General features: G+C 34.0%; 4 protein-coding genes and 1 pseudogene across 6 annotated transcripts; 4 read left to right on the forward strand and 1 right to left on the reverse strand.

The window, feature by feature from the left end:
* Positions 1 to 1,560: 1,560 nt before the first annotated feature.
* On the forward strand, positions 1,561 to 4,038 carry LOC104705942 (auxin efflux carrier component 5). Its single transcript, XM_010422046.2, has 5 exons — positions 1,561 to 2,481; positions 2,936 to 3,021; positions 3,157 to 3,314; positions 3,575 to 3,651; positions 3,745 to 4,038. Exons 1-5 carry the CDS (start codon positions 1,817 to 1,819, stop codon positions 3,815 to 3,817), a joined length of 1,059 nt encoding a protein of 352 aa, XP_010420348.2. The 5' UTR covers positions 1,561 to 1,816; the 3' UTR covers positions 3,818 to 4,038.
* Positions 4,039 to 4,398: 360 nt separating this feature from the next.
* On the forward strand, positions 4,399 to 6,723 carry LOC104705943 (zinc finger CCCH domain-containing protein 57). Of its 2 annotated transcripts, none has more exons than XM_010422047.3 (7): positions 4,399 to 4,757; positions 4,863 to 5,026; positions 5,195 to 5,257; positions 5,398 to 5,517; positions 5,596 to 5,877; positions 5,950 to 6,234; positions 6,304 to 6,723. In XM_010422047.3, the coding sequence occupies exons 1-7, from the start codon at positions 4,691 to 4,693 to the stop codon at positions 6,568 to 6,570; spliced, it is 1,248 nt and encodes a 415-aa protein (XP_010420349.1). In that variant the 5' UTR covers positions 4,399 to 4,690; the 3' UTR covers positions 6,571 to 6,723. The 2 variants fall into 2 exon arrangements, with proteins under 2 accessions (XP_010420349.1, XP_010420350.1); XM_010422048.2 differs by having other exon boundaries at positions 4,401 to 4,757; positions 5,956 to 6,234.
* Positions 6,724 to 7,197: 474 nt separating this feature from the next.
* LOC104705944 (F-box/LRR-repeat/kelch-repeat protein At1g09650 pseudogene) lies at positions 7,198 to 8,507 on the forward strand (annotated as a pseudogene). The gene has a single exon (XR_015564678.1). The product of XR_015564678.1 is annotated as an F-box/LRR-repeat/kelch-repeat protein At1g09650 pseudogene (transcript).
* Positions 8,508 to 8,712: 205 nt separating this feature from the next.
* Positions 8,713 to 10,302, forward strand: LOC104705946 (uncharacterized). The gene is made up of 3 exons (XM_010422051.3): positions 8,713 to 9,318; positions 9,551 to 9,788; positions 9,905 to 10,302. The coding sequence occupies exons 1-3, from the start codon at positions 8,944 to 8,946 to the stop codon at positions 10,060 to 10,062; spliced, it is 771 nt and encodes a 256-aa protein (XP_010420353.2). The 5' UTR covers positions 8,713 to 8,943; the 3' UTR covers positions 10,063 to 10,302.
* Positions 10,224 to 15,247, reverse strand: LOC104705945 (transcription repressor KAN1-like). The gene is made up of 6 exons (XM_010422050.3): positions 13,853 to 15,247; positions 13,643 to 13,719; positions 12,642 to 12,687; positions 11,653 to 11,800; positions 10,964 to 11,072; positions 10,224 to 10,877 (listed from the first exon to the last, which is right to left on the reverse strand). Exons 1-6 carry the CDS (start codon positions 14,634 to 14,636, stop codon positions 10,776 to 10,778), a joined length of 1,266 nt encoding a protein of 421 aa, XP_010420352.1. The 5' UTR covers positions 14,637 to 15,247; the 3' UTR covers positions 10,224 to 10,775.
* Positions 15,248 to 19,471: the final 4,224 nt, after the last annotated feature.

Genomic DNA, 19,471 nt, shown 5'->3' on the forward strand with positions numbered 1-19,471 from the left:
TTGGTTTCAATGACAGCAGTCACAACGTCGATCTAGATGATGGGAGGAATACTACTGGACTTTTATTTCTCTTTGGTGATACACCGATCACATGGTGTACACGGAAGCAAGACACAATTGCTATGTCTTCTTGTGAGGCCGAGTTTATGGCTGCAACAGAAGGAGCTAAGCAAGCAATTTGGCTTCAGGATCTGATGTGTGAAGTTACAGGAAAGAAGGAAGCTCAAATCATGTTGTATGTCGACAACAAGTCTGCAATAGCACTTGCTAAGAACCCAGTGTTTCATGGGAGAAGCAAACACATACATAAGCGATACTTCTTTGTGCGAGAATGCATTGAGAGAGAGCTCATTCGTGTGGAGCATATCCCTGGAGTAGAGCAGAAGGCTGACATCCTTACCAAGGCTTTGGCTAGAGTGAAGTTTGAAGAAATGAGGAGCTTGATAGGTGTTCATGAAGTAAGCAAGGAGAATTTGAAGTTTAAGGGGGAAAATGTTGGATAAACTTCAAAACTTAAGGCCCAAGATATCTTACAAAGGAATGTTAAGGACAAGAAAGGATTAACCATAATCCTACTAGAATTAGGAGATATCTAGTTCTAATAGAAATAGGAGAATAAAGCATTATATATATCTTTGATTGGGTTATGATCAAAGGTATGAGAAAAAGTGCAAACATTGTTTAGTTTTGAGAGGAGATTTTCTAAACAATAATATAAGAGAGTTATTCTTATAAAACCAAAGTCTTTCTATCTTATAGATGAATGTTGTTGTCTGTCAAACGAATAATGTATATATGTATTTAAATTTTAGAACGTTACTAATTTAAATTTCAAATCCATTTTTGAAGAAATCTCGTTTTGTCGGTTGTGAAATTGGTTGCTATCGCCAGGTGCGTAGGGCACAACCATACTCAAGTCGGCATTTTGCATGTCAACATATTCCATGCACTTTTACTTATATTACATGGACGAGCATATTCTGCTCCCATTTATGAAAGTAGTATTACTAATATAAAGAATAATAAATTGAACTAATTTATCTAAAATGATTATTGAGTTAGTTTTGTTTTTAATTATATTTTCTGTATTATAGTTGGTAAGGTATAGCATATGCTCATCATATGTGGTTGTGGTTACGACAGCTAGAACCATATACTGCTAGAGACGATTTAATAGTTATGGAGCTCAAGATCATGCAACCGATCACTCTTTAATTCGTTATTCTGTAACATTACCAATTAATTATTATTATGCTTTATAAATATAGTCAAATATTGAAAGAAATGCATGTTTACGTCATACACAACAATTACACTCATACATAGAGGAAACAATTGGAATAGAATCATATGCCACGGCATGGTCTGGTCAATTGTACTGATAATGATAATTCTCTTTTTTTTTCCTCAGTTAAACTAATGGCTAAAAATATGAGGTTAACTGGAAAAAAAAAAAAGATACTCAAAAATTTAATGCTTGCAACCATTTTAGGGAATTAATGCTATGATTTAATTTATAAATACTTGTAACCCTATCATTTTTATAAAAAAAAATATAGTATACATTATATTGTTATACCAAAAGTTTGTTTCTTAAAAAAATGAATATCTCATATATCTTTCTATTTTCCTTCAAATAATATAATTTAAAATGTATCTATAAATAGGAACATGTTGGTTTTCTCAAACTTAACACATTTACTAATCTACCAAGGAGCTTAACAAGCTTCAGTTTCTTTCCTTTCGTTTGCTAGCTACCATTGCAAACTCCCACGAAGTCCAAAAACTTTTAACATTTTGTTTTTCTAATAGAACCATGATAAGCGGTGGAGATGTTTACAAGGTAATCGAGGCGATGGTTCCACTCTATGTAGCCTTAATTTTAGGCTATGGTTCCGTAAAATGGTGGAACATCTTCACTCGTGATCAATGTGATGCCATAAACCGGCTCGTTTGCTATTTCACCATGCCGCTTTTCACCATCGAGTTTACGGCTCATGTTGACCCATTCAACATGAACTACCGGTTCATCGCAGCCGATGTCCTCTCTAAGGTCATCATTGTCACGGTCTTAGCGTTTTGGGCCAAATATAGCAACAAAGGAAGCTATTGTTGGTCCATTACTAGTTTCTCTCTCTGCACACTTACGAACTCTCTTGTCGTCGGTGTGCCATTGGCTAAGGCAATGTACGGACAACAGGCTGTTGATCTCGTGATTCAATCCTCGGTATTTCAAGCCATCGTATGGCTCACGCTCTTGTTGTTTGTCTTAGAGTTAAGAAGAGCCGGATTTAATAGCAATGGTAGCAGCGATGCGAAAGTTGACAACATCAATATCGAAAGTGGAAAAAGAGAAACTGTGGTTGTGGGAGAGGAGAAGTCGTTCCTTCAAGTCATGTCCCTCGTGTGGTGGAAGCTTGCAACGAATCCGAATTGCTATTCTTGCATCCTTGGGATCGCATGGGCTTTCATTTCTAACAGGTAAAAATGAATCTTTTAATTCAAAGTATACATGGGTTTATGAATTTTTTTAAAAAACGTTAATTAGTGTGTGAGATCAGGAGAGTACATTTACGTAAACGTTCAAATTGCCTAAAAACATTTATATTTTGACGTTTAGACCACCTAAATAACTTTTTGTCTAGCGCATGACCATCTACAGTAAAATTGTGGCCGAGATGTATATAGCAACTGTTTTTTTGCATGTACGTTATGGTTTTCATGTTACAATGACATTTCACATTTATAAACATGGTAACATAAACGCAAACGTACATGCAAATGCAAAGAAACAATCGTGACTAAGTCTTAAACCAAATTATAGTTTATTTGCTTTTAGGGTTTAGGATTTTGATATTAGTTCGTACTAGTATAAGCTATGATCAACATGATATCTAACAATGACCTTAAAATCTAACTATTGATGGAAATATAGATGGCATCTGGAGATGCCGGGCATATTGGAGGGATCGATTCTAATAATTTCAAAAGCAGGAACAGGAACAGCCATGTTCAATATGGGTAAGTTTATTTATGTCCATGCAAGTATCTATCTATGCTATTTCAAAAAAAAAAAAAAAAAAAGCATCTATCTATGTAAAGATTACGTATCAGTATTGAGATAACAGCGAGTAGATGCATATACACTATACGCAGGGATATTCATGGCACTTCAAGAGAAGTTGATAGTATGTGGAACAAGCTTAACTGTGATGGGGATGGTCTTGAAGTTTATTGCCGGACCCGCCGCCATGGCTATTGGTTCTATCGCCTTTGGCCTCCACGGGGATGTCCTCCGTGTCGCCATCATTCAGGTCATTAGTTATATACTTTTCTCCTATAATTTACCCCATATGTTTTTCCATTTGACAAAAAATCATTGAGCTTTGTTTGATTAAGTTTCGGGTTTGGTTTGTTGATGTGTCGACGATATGTTTAGCGACAAATATTTTGAATTTGAAATAATTTAAGTGTAGTTTTTTATATCGTTATTTTTGGCCTGATATTAAGCATTAAACATTAAACCTTTTCTTTATAAAGATCATTGATGATTTATTGTTTGTGAAATCTACAGGCTGCTTTGCCACAATCAATCACTTCGTTCATTTTTGCAAAGGAATATGGATTACATGCAGAGGTTCTAAGCACAGCGTAAGTCCAAATTAAGAATTAGTACAAAGTTTTTAATCCAAATTTTGTTTAGGTTATTATATAAGTAAAAAAATTGAATTGTGATACATGCAGGGTGATATTCGGGACCTTGGTCTCTCTGCCTGTGCTCGTCGCATACTACGCAGCTCTAGAGTTTATTCATTAATTAAATCAATAAATTCGATTATATATCAATGTTTCTCTCTTACATCTTTCACAACTGTTGTTTTTTTTTTGTTTAAATTGCTATCTCTCTTTTATTTTACACTTTAGAAAAGAAAAAAAAATAATTTTTTTCATTTTCTTTTTCTTTTCCTTAATTGAAATTTTGAAGTGTGTATTCCAGGAAAACTATTGATCGAGCTGACTAATTGTTGTAAGATAAAATAACATTCCCCGGCCCTTTTTATGTTTATATGCATTAGTAGAATGAAGTAAAGATAAAAACCCCTACAAATGGAATGGTGACATCGATAACATTCCCCGGCCCTTTCTACACTACAAATTACAAGACCCTTTATGTATGTTTTAGTTAAGTAACTAGCGAGTGATAAGATTATTTGAATTTGAAATTCGGATTAGAGATCAATCAGGGTCAAAATCTGAATGAATCAAATATCAATATATCATTCACCAAACACATGTACCTACGTTTTAGTAGAATCAGTCCATAAATTCACAAAGGGTAATTTAGTCATTCAGTTTTTTTTTTTTTTTTCCTCTTCTCCGAATCTCCAATTTTGTTTTGTGTGGAGGAGAGAAAAGAACGCTTTTACTTCCTCTGCCTCTCTCTCTCTCTCTCTCTCTCTGCTTTCTCACTCTATGACGTGTCCTCTAATGCATCCTCCTCCAATGCCATTTCTTCTAAACTCTCCACAACCAGAGGAGGAAGAAGACGATTCGTGGGCGGAGGAGAAACGATGGGATTTCCCGTCGGAAAATCTCTAGAGTGAGAGAATTATTATGGTGTTTTCTTAATGCTTCATAATCACTGACGAAGCCATTGTTCTTCTTCTTCTTCTTCTTCTTCTTCATCTCCATGGATTTTGATTCCAGAGTTCCCATTACTCGGGAAAGCACTTCTCTTTCCCCTTTGCTACACCAAAGTACCATCCTTTTTCCCTTTTCTGATTCAATCTTAAAAATCTCAGCTTGAATTATTTTGCTTGTGGGTTTTGATTAGAAAACTTGATTGGGTTTGTGAATTTCAGATGCAATGTGGCAAATGAATTTGGGATCAGATGAAACAATGAGTGGTGGTGATGGGTTTTATCCGGAGCGTCAGGGAGAGCCTGACTGTTCTTATTACATAAGGACTGGACTTTGTAGGTTTGGTTCAACTTGTCGATTCAATCATCCTCACGACCGGAAACTGGTACTGATTCCGTTTCTGTGTTTAGTGAATTTTGTGACACTCCCTTTTGTTGTCTGTTTCCTCTGTTTCTTGTTGGCTTCTCAAAGTTTGTAGCTTTGAGGGTGTGATGTGTTGTGTATAGTGTATGAGATTACTAATTGATGAAAAAGTCTCATGTCCGATTTCTAGGTTATAGCAACAGCAAGGACTAAAGGAGAATACCCTGAAAGAATCGGTCAGCCTGAATGCGAGGTTTAGTATGTTTTCACTTTTCACAATATCAACACAACGAATGATTTTAGATGATTGTTGATTCAACAGAGCTATGCTTATTGAGTTTTGACTACTTTACTCTGTCTCAAAACAATTTTTTTTTGTGTGTGTCTGTGCAGTTTTATATGAAGACAGGAACCTGCAAATTTGGAGTGACTTGCAAGTTTCATCATCCTAGGAACAATGTTGGGACTGATGGAAGAGTATCAGTTGATGTCTTAGGCTATCCTCTACGGCCGGTATGTGTACCTTTCAACTCTCTAACTTGACCACTGCTTTTAAGATTTTGCTTCTCTCATGAGTCTGTTTGCTTGCAGAACGAAGATGATTGCTCTTATTTTTTGAGAACTGGACACTGTAAATTTGGAGGAACTTGTAAATTCAATCATCCTCAGACTCAATCAACCAAATTGATGGTTTCTCTTCGCGGCTCTCCGGTTTACTCTGCTCTTCAATCTTTAACTGGTCAACAGTCTTATTCTTGGCCGCGGACATCTTGTCTTGCAACTCCTCCTCGTTTTCAAGATCCTTCTAGTATTGCTTCTTTAGTTCTACCTCAAGGTGGTGTTGTATCAGTTCAAGGGTGGAACGGTTTCGGTGTACGTCTTTTTTCCTCAGTCATCCATCATATTATGAACTTTTAAGGATTTTGATTATGATACTCTTACCAGGGTCAGCTCGGTTCGCTTTCTCCCTCGGGAAGTGACCAGAACTACAGAAACCAACGGCAGAATGATGCAGAAGAATCTTCAGGATCTCAAGGAGGTGTCTTCTCATCCGGGTTTCATTCAGGAAGTTCTGTTCCGCTCGGCTTGTATGCATTCCCGGAAAGACCAGGCCAACTTGAATGCCAATTCTACATGAAGACAGGAGATTGCAAATTTCATCATCCTAGAGACAGACAAACCCCAGCTCCTGATTGTGTCTTAAGCACTGTTGGCCTCCCTTTACGCCTGGTAAGCTTACAAAAAGACTTGAGATTTTAAAGTATTCTCTGGTTTGGTAAATTGTTGGTTTGGAACCAGGGAGAACCACTGTGCGTGTTCTATTCGCGGTATGGGATCTGCAAGTTTGGTCCAAGCTGCAAATTTGATCACCCGATGGGAGTCTTCACTTACAACAACAATGCTGCAGCTCCTTCTTCTTCATCATCATCATCTTTGCATCAAGAGACTGCCATCACCACACAGCTCAGGAATCTCCTAGTATCTTCTTCTGTGGAAGCAACACTCCCGTCTTCTGTCTCGGATACAACCTCTGCTAAAGACACCACTGTTGATGCACAACACTGAAACCTTTCGTTTTGTCTGTCTTTATTTATGTTCAGAGATGAGTGAAATTCTAATTCGCATTTTGTTGTAATTTTCTATTGGCCAATCGCTTGAAAATTAAATTTATGGCTAGAGAAAAACAAATAATTATAAATAAACACTTGGATTAGCTCAGGGTTTAAGAATCTGAATTCGATATTTTTTTAGAGAAATACCTTAAAATAGCACTAAAACAAGTTTTCTGAACAACTATACCATACATTCCATAAATTTTCTAAAATAACATTATTTAATATTTAAAATTAATTTTTAGAATTTGTTTGTTAGATTTTGGTTCTTAATTTCACATTTAGGGTATAGTTTTGAGGAGTAAGATTTAGTATTTTGAATTTAGAATATTATTTTAAAAGATTAATTTTGATATATAATGCTATATTAAAAAATTAAGAGATGTTGCTCTAAATTTGTTTTTAGGGTTATTTTTGAGAATTTTCCTATTTTTTTTATAAAATTTGTATATAAAAAAGGCAAACTTTTTAAATTTCCTTTCCTCGTGGGTTTTCGTATCTATTTGTAAGATTACTTGTTGTATAAGACTCTGTTATTTATTCATCATCAATGGCTACCACTTGGCCAACACGACAAAGAATGTCGAAAAGACGTTGCTTGAGGGTGGAATTGCTGCCCCACCATGTAGTAGAGCGAATCCTGGAGAGAGTTGCGGTGAAGTCTCTGCTGAGATTCAAGGCCGTATCGAAGCAATGGAGATCAACAATTGAGTCCCAATTCTTCCAAGGAAGACACTTGACGCATCGTCAGCGATCAGGAGATCCAGATGTTCTCATGGTGTCCCCAACTACCCACCCGGACACTGGTCACACCCTAACAACACTGGTGTTGGGTTCATCCTCATCGGTCAAGATCCCTGTTCCTTGGGAGGAGACGGACAATACACCTTACCGTGTTTTCCATAGTAGCTGTGACGGTCTCCTTTGTCTCTCTAATCGCTACAAATTTTTTGTGGTCAACCCCGCCACTCGATGGTATCGGGCTCTTCCTCCCTGTAGCTTTCAACAACTCTATCATCAATCTCTTTTTGACTTTCAGTATGGATACTTTACGCCTGGATTCGGTAAAGACGTATTCTCGAGCACATACAAGCCCGTTTGGTTATTCAACTCTTTAGAATTAGGCCTAAAAAACGCTACCACATGCCAAGTTTTTGACTTTACCACCAACGCTTGGAGGTATGTCACTCCAGCTGCTCCTTACCGCGTTCTTGCTCCCGTTAAGCCTGTGTTTGTTGATGGGTCGCTTCATTGGTTAACCGACTGCCTAGAAACCAAAGTTGTATCTTTCGATCTTCACACCGAAGCTTTTCAAGTCATCTCTAAAGCTCCCTTTGCGATCAATTCCTCCCCCAATCCTCTCGGGATGGTCATGTGCAACCTCGACAACCGCTTGTGCGTATCTGAGATGAAGCGGCCACACCAAGTGATATGGTCGTTCAATTCAAACAACAAGACATGGGACAAAATGTATTCTATAGACCTGGATTTTACCGTTGCTTTGCATGGTATCCCAAGATTTACAAGTTACGCTCTCGTGCCACTAGCAATTTTAAAGAAAAAGAAGAAGAAGAAGAAGAAGAAGAAGTTGTTGTTTTATGATCCTAAGCTAACTGGACAACTATTTTATGCAAGTGATTCTGAAATCAAACGGGATGAAGTTGCTTTCTAGGCTAGATCCACTGGACTTCCTGTTTGTTATTTCCCGAGTTTAATCTCTATTTTATAGATTTGGTTAGTGCCAATGCATAATATGTAACATTTGCTTCTTCCATCAACTAATTTTGCAACTGTTACCATGATTGCTTGTTTTTTTTTTTGGTGAGATGATTGCTTGTTTATTTCTTCTTTAAATTTCAATTTTACTTAAAATATAACTTTAAATTTAAATCTGGATAATATTCTTATTTTACATAAAATTGTAGTTTTCATTAAAAATAAAAAAAAATGAGTATTTCTCAAAATATATAACTATTGTTTTCAAAATGACCTTGTCTTATTCGGTTAAGAGGCCGTCCAAAGTAGATGGGTCATTATTTGAAAAAGCCTTAGAAGCCCAAATTATACAACAAAAATGAAAAATGAAAAAAACTCAGGGCCAAACGCATGTGTAGAGCGCGTTGATTTCACGTCCATCTTTATCTACTAGTACGGTTAACAGGGATTTAAAGCCACGTGGGTGCTACACATGTCCTGAAACACAAACTAAACAGCTGTTTTGTCCGCCCATTTTCTATTAAAAAATCCCAACTTTTTGTTCCTTACTCCAATTTAGTTTCCTAAATCCGATCTAAACAACTGGTGGGTAGTTTCTAGTTTTCCAAGAATGGCGCAAGATCACGACGACGAGACGGAGAGCAAAACCTACGCCAGCGTTGTCGGTGGCGATGATGTCGGTGAAATCGTCAACGGAGGAACGAAGAATGGTCATCATCGTAAACCGGACTTTGTGGAGAAGGAAGAAGACGATGAGGATTTGAAGAGTCTCTACTCATTGATTTGTCTCACGATCGGTTCGGTTCTGTTTCCGGATTCGAAAACCGGCGGTGATGATGCGTCGTCGTCTTCGTTTCTTGAACGTTTTAAGAACTGCGTCGCTAAAAATGGTCCGAAGCTTCGTGAAGCTTCTGCAAGAACAGGACGCGAGATCCTTCTCTGGACTCGTAAAGGCAGCTCGCTTCGTGCTCTGCTTGTCATCACTGTAAGTTTGGATTTTTTGATTCCAATGATTGGTTTTTTTCATAAAATTGATTTGATTTCGAAAACCTAATTCGATTTCGATTCCTGAAGTAAGAATAAGAATTTGTGCCCTAATTCGTCTTGATTCTGTAACCATTGTTGAAAAGTTTGGTACTTTAGTGAACCCATTTGAGTCAAGTTTTCCTCTGTATCTATCTCAGGCTGTACTGATTAGTTAGTTAATATTGTTGTAGGTGGGAACTATAGTTCTTCTTACAACAATGGCTTTGGTTGTGTTCACGCTCTTCTTTGTAGCAGCAACAGCTAATGCTATCATTATTTCTCTTCTGATTTCACTTGCTGTTGCTGGTGGCTTCTTGGCACTCTTCTTTCTCTGCTTGACTGGTGTTTACATCGGAGCCTTATCCATTGCTGCGTTTGTCATCTCTACCGCTACAGTTTCTGCTGTTGTTTCCGTCTTAATAGCTTCAGGTTGGTTATATACTCTGCTCTGGTTCTGTTTTTTTTTTTGGAATCTTGAAATGACATTCCCCCAAGTTGCTTCCTTTATGTCTGACGAATGGGAAATGGATTTGGGATTGGATCAGGTTGGATTGGGTTTTTCTATACTGTGTGGATGGGTACACGAGGAAGCCTACGCTTGGCGAAGCAATCGGTTTCAGTGGTGGGATCAGCTATTTCTGGTAACAGTGCCAGTCGTCATCAGCACCAAAACCGGGAGGTAAACATCGATTCATCCAACTGAGAAACCGTCTCTACCGTGTTTGTAAATAAACCACGAGTTTTGGTCTGAGTTTGTTGTTATTGGAAGCTTGATATAAACCGTATCTACTGAGTTTGTTGTGAAGAAAGCAGAGAACCAGATGAATCTTTCAAAATTTGTGATCAATGTCTTAGGATTTTGGATAGTGTACTCAATACATTTTTTGTGTTTATGTACTTAAGAATGATATGTCAGTATACATATGAAATCTCAACTTAGATCTCTCGCTCTCTCTAACATTTCAGAATGAAGAAAAGAAAAAAAAAAAACCATAGATACCTTGAAACCCTCTAACCCAGCTAGAGGCTTTCAACAAAAAAAATTGAAACTTTCACCAAATTTTGGCGATCTTTCCAATTATATAACTTATGATCACACCAGATCAACAGCTCTAGAAAACCAAAACAAAAAAACCTCATACATTGATCATCCACTTTTATAATCAAATCATCAATGGAACCTTGAGAAGAAGAATCTCCAAATATCTTCCTCTTTTGTAGTGATATCCTCCTCGCTGCAAAAACCAACACTCTTGAGCAGTTTCGCTCTCTACGTGTTCTTCTTTTACGTTGAGAGTTTCATCATCACAACGCTATATACTGCATTCATGTTTCGGAGTATATATATATATATAGAGAGAGAGAGATAGAGATAAAAAAACCAATATATATTAAAATCCAAATGGATCAAGAAAGTCATTTATCGTGCCAATCTGGTCTCCCTAATGTGAACTCCAAACTTGGATTGTTACAACTAAGATCTCCACACCTCTTTGCTTGATCATTCGACCTTTGCTCCTGCCAAGTTATCTTTTTTTTTTAAGATTAAAAAGAAAAGAAACACCCTAAGAAAAACAAAAGCTATATATGAGAATAATTAGAACCTGATTTTGAAGGCTGGATCTTTGATGATGAGAGATCATTGATGTTGATGCAGTTCTGATCATTGTATCCATGTCGCTTGAGCAGTTATTACTTAATGGCCATGTCTCTCTATTATATGATTTAAGAAAAGAAAACACAAATTTAGGAAATATTTATCATACGATGAATATTTGAAAATTATTTTCCTAACTACTGTATATCGGTAATTAACAATTAATAATTGTTATATTCTTCTCAAATTAAAAAAAAATAATAATAAACTAAATTATCCCACAATCTACATGTCACATCACAGAGGAATAACATCATCATGTTCTAGATAGGTAACCTTTAGAACCTGAACAACCTAATAATTACATATAATCACATCATCAGCCATAAAGCCCTAAATCCTAAATCTTCCATCTCGTTTTAACAGAAAACACCACTTTAATTGGTTCCCTTATATCGGAACGAAAACAAAACGGAAAATATCGTCCAAAAAAAAACTATTTCATCAAGTATGGGATAAACCAAAAATTGTTATATGAACTTGGTAGGAAGTAGGAGCCATTAGGTGAGAGAACCCTAAATCTTACATCAAATAGTTAATCGTAATTCGTACCTAAAGTTTATATACGTACATATCGTGTGTGTATTACATGTTAGTTTGTAATTATTATAAGATTATAATAATACGTAAACGTACCGTGAAGAGTTACTCCAACGAGGTTGTGTGGAAGAAATGTCAATTTCTTGATGAAGAGAAGTATCGTCAGATTGTGCCCTTTGATCCGTCGATGATTGATGATGGACTTCGTTTCCATTTATGCCCATTTCTTCTTCTCCTGACCCATCTGAAAATTTATTTTAACTTTTTTTTTATCAAGTTCCGTCTCAATTCTTTTTACCATAGAAGGGTTCTTATTTAAAATTAAACAATTATTGTAAGCTTTTGGTAAAAGACAATGCAGTGAAGAAATTACTTTTCTATAAATGTTTTTCAGCATTCTGCTGGACTATAATCTAATATATGTCCCAAAAATAATAATTTAAAAGACTCGAAAGTTGTGCCATATAATAATAATTTGAACAAATGAATGATATGTTTTAAGAAAAATCCATATAAAGAAGTGATAGTTCTTGTAGCGCTTTAATTCATGAACCTTGAACTGGATATGATTAATTGATTTAATAGATTTGTCTCCTTAGAGAATTAATATCAATATTATGGATGAATGTTTGTTTGGTTTGCTTTGAACTTTGACCACTAAACTTTAGGGTTTTCAATCAAAGGAAAGATAAAGCCTTGAGCTTGACCAATATCTTAGGGTTTGTTTTTTTATTATTTTGGGAAAAGGGAATAGTAGAAATAGTGGAACTGAATAGTAGAATCAAATAGTAAAATAATAGAAATAGTTTAACGTTACTATATTACTATATATATACAAATATCTAATCACTAATTAAAATTCTGATTGAGAATTCTATATCAGACACATTATAGTCAACAAATGTACTATAGTGATTATATTTTGTTGGCGAATCCTAAGCTTTATTGTGTGTATCTTTCTTATTAGAATCCAGTACCATCTCTTTAGCATATATAAAGCTGATAAAAAAGCTTTCCTAAAGAAATGTGAATATGCATAACATTATAGATCTGAGCGAGTGTGAGTGTAAAGGAATAATACGTACCTGATGAAGCAGCAGGCTTGTTAGTGGTCTTAACAGTTCGATACATCTGCCAAAAAAAAAAGAAATATAAGGCACGAGATTTCTAAAACTAAGAATAAACCATAATCTATAATAAAAGATAGAAGAAAACGAAAATAAAATCGGACAAAAGATCCTGATCAACTAATTAGATTATTTTTGTATAGAGATGACAAGACTGGAGACATATATGCAGACACATATAAACTTTTAAATAATTAAACAAATAATATATGTAGTACATATGTATGGTTTTCTGGGTTTGTCTTGGAACTGGTGTTGTATATTTAAATTATTTATTTATAATTTTAAGACCACGAGGTTGATGTCTGAAAGAAGGTTGAGTAATAGAAAGATTGAATTATTATCATTGAGTAATGATGACTACTTTTGTCCCCTATTCCTAATTAAAATATAAAATAAAAACCAAAAAAAAAAATGAATTAATAAAATCCAGATAACTTCTATCATCTCAATTCTCGCAATTGTTTAATATTTCTCTGAAAGGTTTCAGTCTTTTAAAGCTATAACTACTCTCTCTTTTCTCTCTTTAAATTCATTCAACTGCTTCAATTTTCTTGGCAATTGTGCCATCTCTTCCAAAAAAAATGACTTAACTTAAAGCAAAGACAAAACAAGAAAATAAAAGTAAGACATTAGAATTGAAGCATTATTCATTGCTAGCTTATAAGTACAAAAACAAAAAAAAACAATCTTGTTTCTTGATTCAGATGTTTTTGTGCAACGCCAAGGAGAAGAAAGTGATATATATGGTGATGATGAAAACTATGAAATATCCCTAATTATAGAATCTCGATTGGTAAAGAACTAACTCGACGATTAGACTCGTAAGAGGGGAAATGAACCAATAAGAAAATGAGTGACAAACCAAAATTAACAAATTAACATTGATTTTCTGATGTGTATATATATTTTTAAAAAATGTTTAATTGAATAGCAAGTAGCTAGAGTGTTAATTGTACCTGCAAATGGCTCTTTACATGAGCTAAAGTTAAGTCCTTTACATCCATGAGCTCAAGAACCGACTTCGGGGTTGCCCCTAGAATCATAACAACAAGAACAAACAAGAAAAGAAAAAAAAAATCAAAACTTTGAGAAGAATTTGAAGAAAAAGGGAAGGATCTTGAGAATGTAAAATGTGTGTGTGTATATATATATATATAAATACGTACTTTCATGGCCTCCTAAGAGCTCAACAGCGTGAACAAACCGAGCGTGAAGGCTACTAGTCCAACGCATCCTCGGAGCTCTCATGCTCCGTTTTGTCGGCATCTTAGGCAAGAATCTTGATCTGATCATCCCATGATGATGGTGATGGTTATGATGATGAGGAGAAGAGGAATCTGAAGATCCAACGATTCCATAGTGATTATGATTATGATGATGATGATGCAAAGGAACACCCTTAAGCCTAGGGGAAGATTGTAATGAAGTACGGTAAGCGTTGTTATAGCCTGAAGATGAGTTTAAGATTGAGATTTGGTCCAGGTCTCCTCCTCCTCCTCCTCCAAGAGAAGGCAAAGAAGAAGAAGGAGAGGTTTGGTTGTGGAAAGGGAATGAACGGTTGTGATAGACCGGGATGCCTCTAATCGGACGGTGGAGATTATTAATCTCGGATTCATCGACCCTTTGGTGAAGGCTTCCACCATTGATGATAGGGTTGTTGTAATGCTGCTGATGATGAGGAAGATTAAGGTTTCTTCGATCAGGACAATGGAAGATTCTTGCGGTTGGGTGGTTATGATGAGACAAAGAGAGTTCAAAGTTCGATGATCGGTTGTTTTCCGGTTGGGACGATCTTCTATTAGGTTCTTTGGAAGTATCATTGTGATGATACTGATGATGATGATGATGAATATCTGGGAGACTGATGTGGAGAGATAGATCAGGGAGAGTACTAGTAGTTGTTGTTGTGTTTGATTTTGGTTTCTCTAGAAAGACTCCTTCCATGGACATAATTTTTATACAAACGTCAAAAGATACCTCTCGTGCTATAGCTGCCACTGAAGTTGATGATGATGATGGTGATGGTGATGATGATGATGATGATGATGCCTTTTTTTTTTGTTTTTTTTTGTTGTTCTCTTGAGGGTTTTGCTTCGGAATTTAAAATGAATTTCTCTAAGGAACAAAAAAAAAGCAGAGGGATTCTTTGGGCAAAGAAGTCAAAAGGGTGTCTGAAAGATTTGATTTTTTTTTGTTCTCTCTTTCTTTCTTTCTCTCTCTCTCTATATCTCAAAAAGAAAGGAGAAAGTGAGAGAAGGATGAAGTTAAAGAGAAGCTTTGAAGAGGAAGAGAAGAAGGAGCTAGGAGAAGAGAGAGAGAAGTTGAGTAAATGATCTTCTTGAAGAAACAAACATGCTCAAAGTAAGACGCAGAGAGAGAGAAAGAAGGAGAGAGAGAGAGAGAGAGAGAGAGAGAGAGAGAGAGAGAGAGAGAGAGAGAGAGAGGTATGTGTGTTGTGAAGCAAAGGCAGAAGAGAAAAAAGGAATAAAACTAAATCCAGGAAAATTAAAACAGGTAAGAGAGAGAGAGAGATGTGTGCGTGTATGTACATGTACATGTATGTATGTGATGTTGTTCCTCGAGAGTATATCTTGGAAAACGATTGTTGAGAAAGGGCACAATTGTAATTCGCTATGTTCCAAATTTTGGAAGCTTTTTATTTCTTTTTAGGCTGCAAAATTTAATTCTTTGTCTTTTTTCCCTATATATATATATATATATATATCACCAAATAAAAATAAAATATATAATTACTTGATTTCGTTGAAGTAATTAGCAAGTCATAAATTAGTTTTTTCCCTATAATTTACTCGTTTGATATATACAAACTAAATTGTATATATAAATTGAAAGAAATAATTTTTATGTAATATATACAAACTAATTAAATTGTATTTTCTAATACTTTAATAGGAATTTAAGTTATAGTCGACCATATTAATAGATAAAAATTATACAGTATACACATTTTTAACAGTGTGTGTAGTTATACTTATATCCAATATATCTTATACTAGTAGTAAACCTTAACAATTTGAGTGATAAATCAAAAACTCCGGTGATATTTAAAAAATTAATACAATAATAATGTTCACAGATTATCATGAAGAATATTAGATTAAAAATGTTGTAAGAAGAGTACAAGAGGAGAGAGAATAAAGGGTCGCTCTCTTCTGTCGTATCTAATCTATAGTCAAAGCAAAAGCCAAAGTTAAAAATAAATAAATAACAAGAAGAAAAAAACAAACACAAGACTATATATATATATATAATATGTAATAAGGAAAAAAAAGTAAAGAATTGAGTGCTTTGATTTTGGTACCCCGGAGACGACGGGATACATATGTTGAGAGAGAGAAAGAGACTGTCTCCTCTCTGACTCCTTTTTTATTTTCTCCCCCACTCTCTTCGCTTCTCACTTCACTCTATTCACTTCACATCTTTTCTTTAGTACTAGTATTTATTTATTAATAATTCTTTATACGATTTTGGAATCAAACAAATTCAAGTTTCTGACCGTAGATTGTTCAACTATACCTAAAGAGTTAAATATACATTAAATATCAGTACGTTCTTGAGTTTATGAATAGGTCGTATCGACAATTTAGTTCGTAGAGATGTGACTGTAGAAAGAAACAATAGGGTACTTGTTTGACCGATTTGTGTAGTCTATTAGAGCCAGTTCAAAGTAATTTGCTGTTTTTTAAACACTTCATTTTATTTAATATTACGTACTAATCTTTTAAAAAAAAAATCGCTTAAATAGAATACACTGTTTGCATACTATACACATCTTTTTATATTCATGTTTTCCCATTTTTGTTTATAATTAATTTTACAAGATTTTGTCAACTTGACTCTATCTGCTATTTTATTTGATTTTAAATTGCTGTTTATCAAACATTGGATAATTTTATTGTTAAAGTTTCATTTGTTTTAATATTTTGTCCCACTTTTAATATGAAATATATACTCTGTGTTTTGTCTTCCAAAGGTAGAAACAAAAAAGTATTGTCTAACAAAGTACCTTTTTCTCTTCAAATGTTACACATATACACATTCGTGTGTACAAAATACAAGGCGCTCCGTATGTGTGTGTGTATATAAACCAAGTGTCATATAAAGAAGAATTCGATCAAAAATTGTAACGTAACATGTGTTTAAGAATATACATGAAATTAAAATATATATATTAGACCTAAGAAATTATTCAGCCATAAAGTAGATTTTGTTTGTTTCCCTGAGTAAACAAAACAAGTAAACCCTAAAGAACCTAAAGATTTGCTTCTAATTCCCATTTCATTCTCCCAAATATTCCTTCTCAATTGAATAGTAACTATTTTATATATTTCTTTGAATTGTCTTCTAAGTAAAAAAGTTTTAAGTATTCTTTCTTCACATGATGACCAAATACATAACATCTCGATATATCATAAATGCTTGAAATAAAAACAAGAATTACGTGTGAACCTATGTACGTATATCACCAAAATTAAAAATTAATGTGATTTTATGCGCTACTAATACAGTATACTAGTATTTTACTTGTAAGGTACAAATATAATTAAATACTGAAAAGTAAAGCTTGTACAGTATGCGCTTGCAGTTTTTATACGTTTTGCTTGCATGTGAGTTAAATAAGACATTAAGAATCTATTTCAAAAAAAAAAGTTTTAATTAAACACAATAATACTAGTTACAACTTATATACAACCCTACCAATACTCATATTGAACGAGATCCATTCTAATTTTGAGTTGAGTTTCTAAAACCTCTAGACTACGTAAACAAATTTTCTTTTTATCTTTAGTTAATAGAAAGTTGAGTTCATTAACTCGTACTATTATATTCCAAACCTAATATTTAGTTTTCTAATGAACGAATTATTCCTTTTTTTTGTCCCTTGACGAGCTACATTTATACTACTTTTGAAAAAATTATTTTAGTTTTTAATTAAAACCCCTAGCTAGGCTCACACCCAAAGGATTGTCATTAATTAATACAGTAGTACTAGTATTAACTGATCCATGAATTCCTATATTGGGAACTAAACTTTTTTTCGGTTTAGTTAATTAAAGGAACATTGAAACTAGAGAGAAACGAAGCTTGATTTTTGGCTTAGTTATTAACGTTTTGATCGGATTCTGTGCCCCATTAATTTCTCGAAGGACATAAGCTTTCCTTATGCTCTTATGTTTTATTCTATCCGTTATCAATATCTCAATGTCTTAGAAAATTCCAAAAAGTATTCAATTTAGGCAGCGGATAGATATAAAACTCATCATACTTATATAAAAATGGATATATTTTTCTCTGTCTTTTTATGTCTACGAAGAAAATTGTTATGAATGGGCTATGATAGTTAAAATTATGTTGTCACCGTTCTTATAGTCTTTTTGGTTTAAACAGATTATCAGAAACTTTGTTTACAACGATTTCAAAGTAAACGAATGTAAATACTTTTTAAGTTAGGACAAATTTGAATTTACGAATTGATTGTCCATTTAGGAATGATAATGTATGTCTGTTTTGAATGACATTGTTATCCATCAAACTAGGTCTAATTCTTTGCACACTGATTATACTAAAATAATATTATATCGCTATGATATTATTACTAAAATAATATTAACTAAATTTAACCTATATGTATATTATTATAATTTCATTATATAAATGATTTAATATGCATATAACTAATTATTTTACTTAATTTCAAGTAAACAGATAAAATATAAAATAACCTTATGATTTAAGAGTGTGAAGGGAAAACCTTGTTCAAATTCTTCCCCTTTCCACTTGTTTCTTTATTTTCATCATACAGATGCTAAAATTTATTATGATCGATATTTATATACGTAATGAACTATATAAACAACATAAACCAATTTAAATTATGTCAAGAGAAGTAACGTTAATTAATAGCAAATGTAAAACAAATTAGTCTCCTACGCCTACGAGCAAGAAAACAAAAATAGAGTAGCCCACTTGTCTAAGAAGTAAAATTCCTTGTACAAAAAGGCAGATATATGCCAAATATTTGTATTATATATTGAACTAGGCCACAAGCAAATTGTTGAAAATGGCTTACTTTAAGTTTCTTTAGATTTATTAATAATATATACATAGATATATGTATATTTTTTAATTGCAGAATCTCTATTATTTCCTACCAAATAAATGCCCACGTGTCTTCCATTGATAAGTTACTAATTTCAGAGATATAATTAATGTAGGTCATGTATGTCTTAATAAGTTCAAATCTGCTTTCCATATGCCTTTTGCTACGTGCATTTCGCATTAATTTAATAATTTTGAGTTTTGACTATTGTCAGTAGATTAGAATTTCACCAAAAATAAAGTCTTGTTACAAGTATTCAACTTTATAACAAATCTTGAAAAACAAATATGATAGAATGTGATTCGTAAGTCTGAAAGCATCCGATCAAATTAAGATTTTTCTTTTTTCAAATAGTTGCTTAAAAATTAAAATGCGTTGTATACATAGAAAACCCCATATCGTTGCTAACATAAAAACATTGGCAGCATTGTGGAATTGTGTAATTTAGAACGACGAGAACTTCATTTATTTAGTGTTTTCGTGAAAATTTTGAAACATAGCTAGGTTGCAATTTTACAAAAAAAAAAATATAATAATAATAATAATAATATTGTATAAAAAAGCAACTAAATCACATAGTATAATATTTCTATTATTGGGTTTTCGGATTTTTGGGTGTTTGGGTTTTCGGGTTTTTGGGTTTAGACATATAGAACCCGTTCGG

The sequence above is a fragment of the Camelina sativa genome, chromosome 8 (genome assembly GCF_030686135.1).
Source record: "Camelina sativa cultivar CO46 ecotype springtype chromosome 8, ASM3068613v1".
NCBI lineage: Eukaryota > Viridiplantae > Streptophyta > Magnoliopsida > Brassicales > Brassicaceae > Camelina > Camelina sativa.

Bases quoted from the DNA above. Each gene is read 5' to 3' on its own strand.
- LOC104705942 (XM_010422046.2), top strand. From the start codon at position 1,817: ATGATAAGCGGTGGAGATGTTTACAAGGTAATCGAGGCGATGGTTCCA. The intron at 2,482-2,935 runs GTAAAAATGAAT...ATGGAAATATAG, and splicing joins TGGGCTTTCATTTCTAACAG to ATGGCATCTGGAGATGCCGG. The intron at 3,315-3,574 runs GTCATTAGTTAT...TGAAATCTACAG, and splicing joins TCCGTGTCGCCATCATTCAG to GCTGCTTTGCCACAATCAAT.
- LOC104705943 (XM_010422047.3), top strand. From the start codon at position 4,691: ATGGATTTTGATTCCAGAGTTCCCATTACTCGGGAAAGCACTTCTCTT. The intron at 5,518-5,595 runs GTATGTGTACCT...GTTTGCTTGCAG, and splicing joins TAGGCTATCCTCTACGGCCG to AACGAAGATGATTGCTCTTA. The intron at 6,235-6,303 runs GTAAGCTTACAA...GTTTGGAACCAG, and splicing joins TTGGCCTCCCTTTACGCCTG to GGAGAACCACTGTGCGTGTT.
- LOC104705946 (XM_010422051.3), top strand. From the start codon at position 8,944: ATGGCGCAAGATCACGACGACGAGACGGAGAGCAAAACCTACGCCAGC. The intron at 9,319-9,550 runs GTAAGTTTGGAT...ATATTGTTGTAG, and splicing joins GTGCTCTGCTTGTCATCACT to GTGGGAACTATAGTTCTTCT. The intron at 9,789-9,904 runs GTTGGTTATATA...GGATTGGATCAG, and splicing joins TTCCGTCTTAATAGCTTCAG to GTTGGATTGGGTTTTTCTAT.
- LOC104705945 (XM_010422050.3), bottom strand. From the start codon at position 14,636: ATGTCCATGGAAGGAGTCTTTCTAGAGAAACCAAAATCAAACACAACA. The intron at 13,720-13,852 runs GTACGTATTTAT...TTATGATTCTAG, and splicing joins GCTCTTAGGAGGCCATGAAA to GGGCAACCCCGAAGTCGGTT. The intron at 11,801-12,641 runs GTACGTATTATT...ATAAATTTTCAG, and splicing joins CAAGCCTGCTGCTTCATCAG to ATGGGTCAGGAGAAGAAGAA.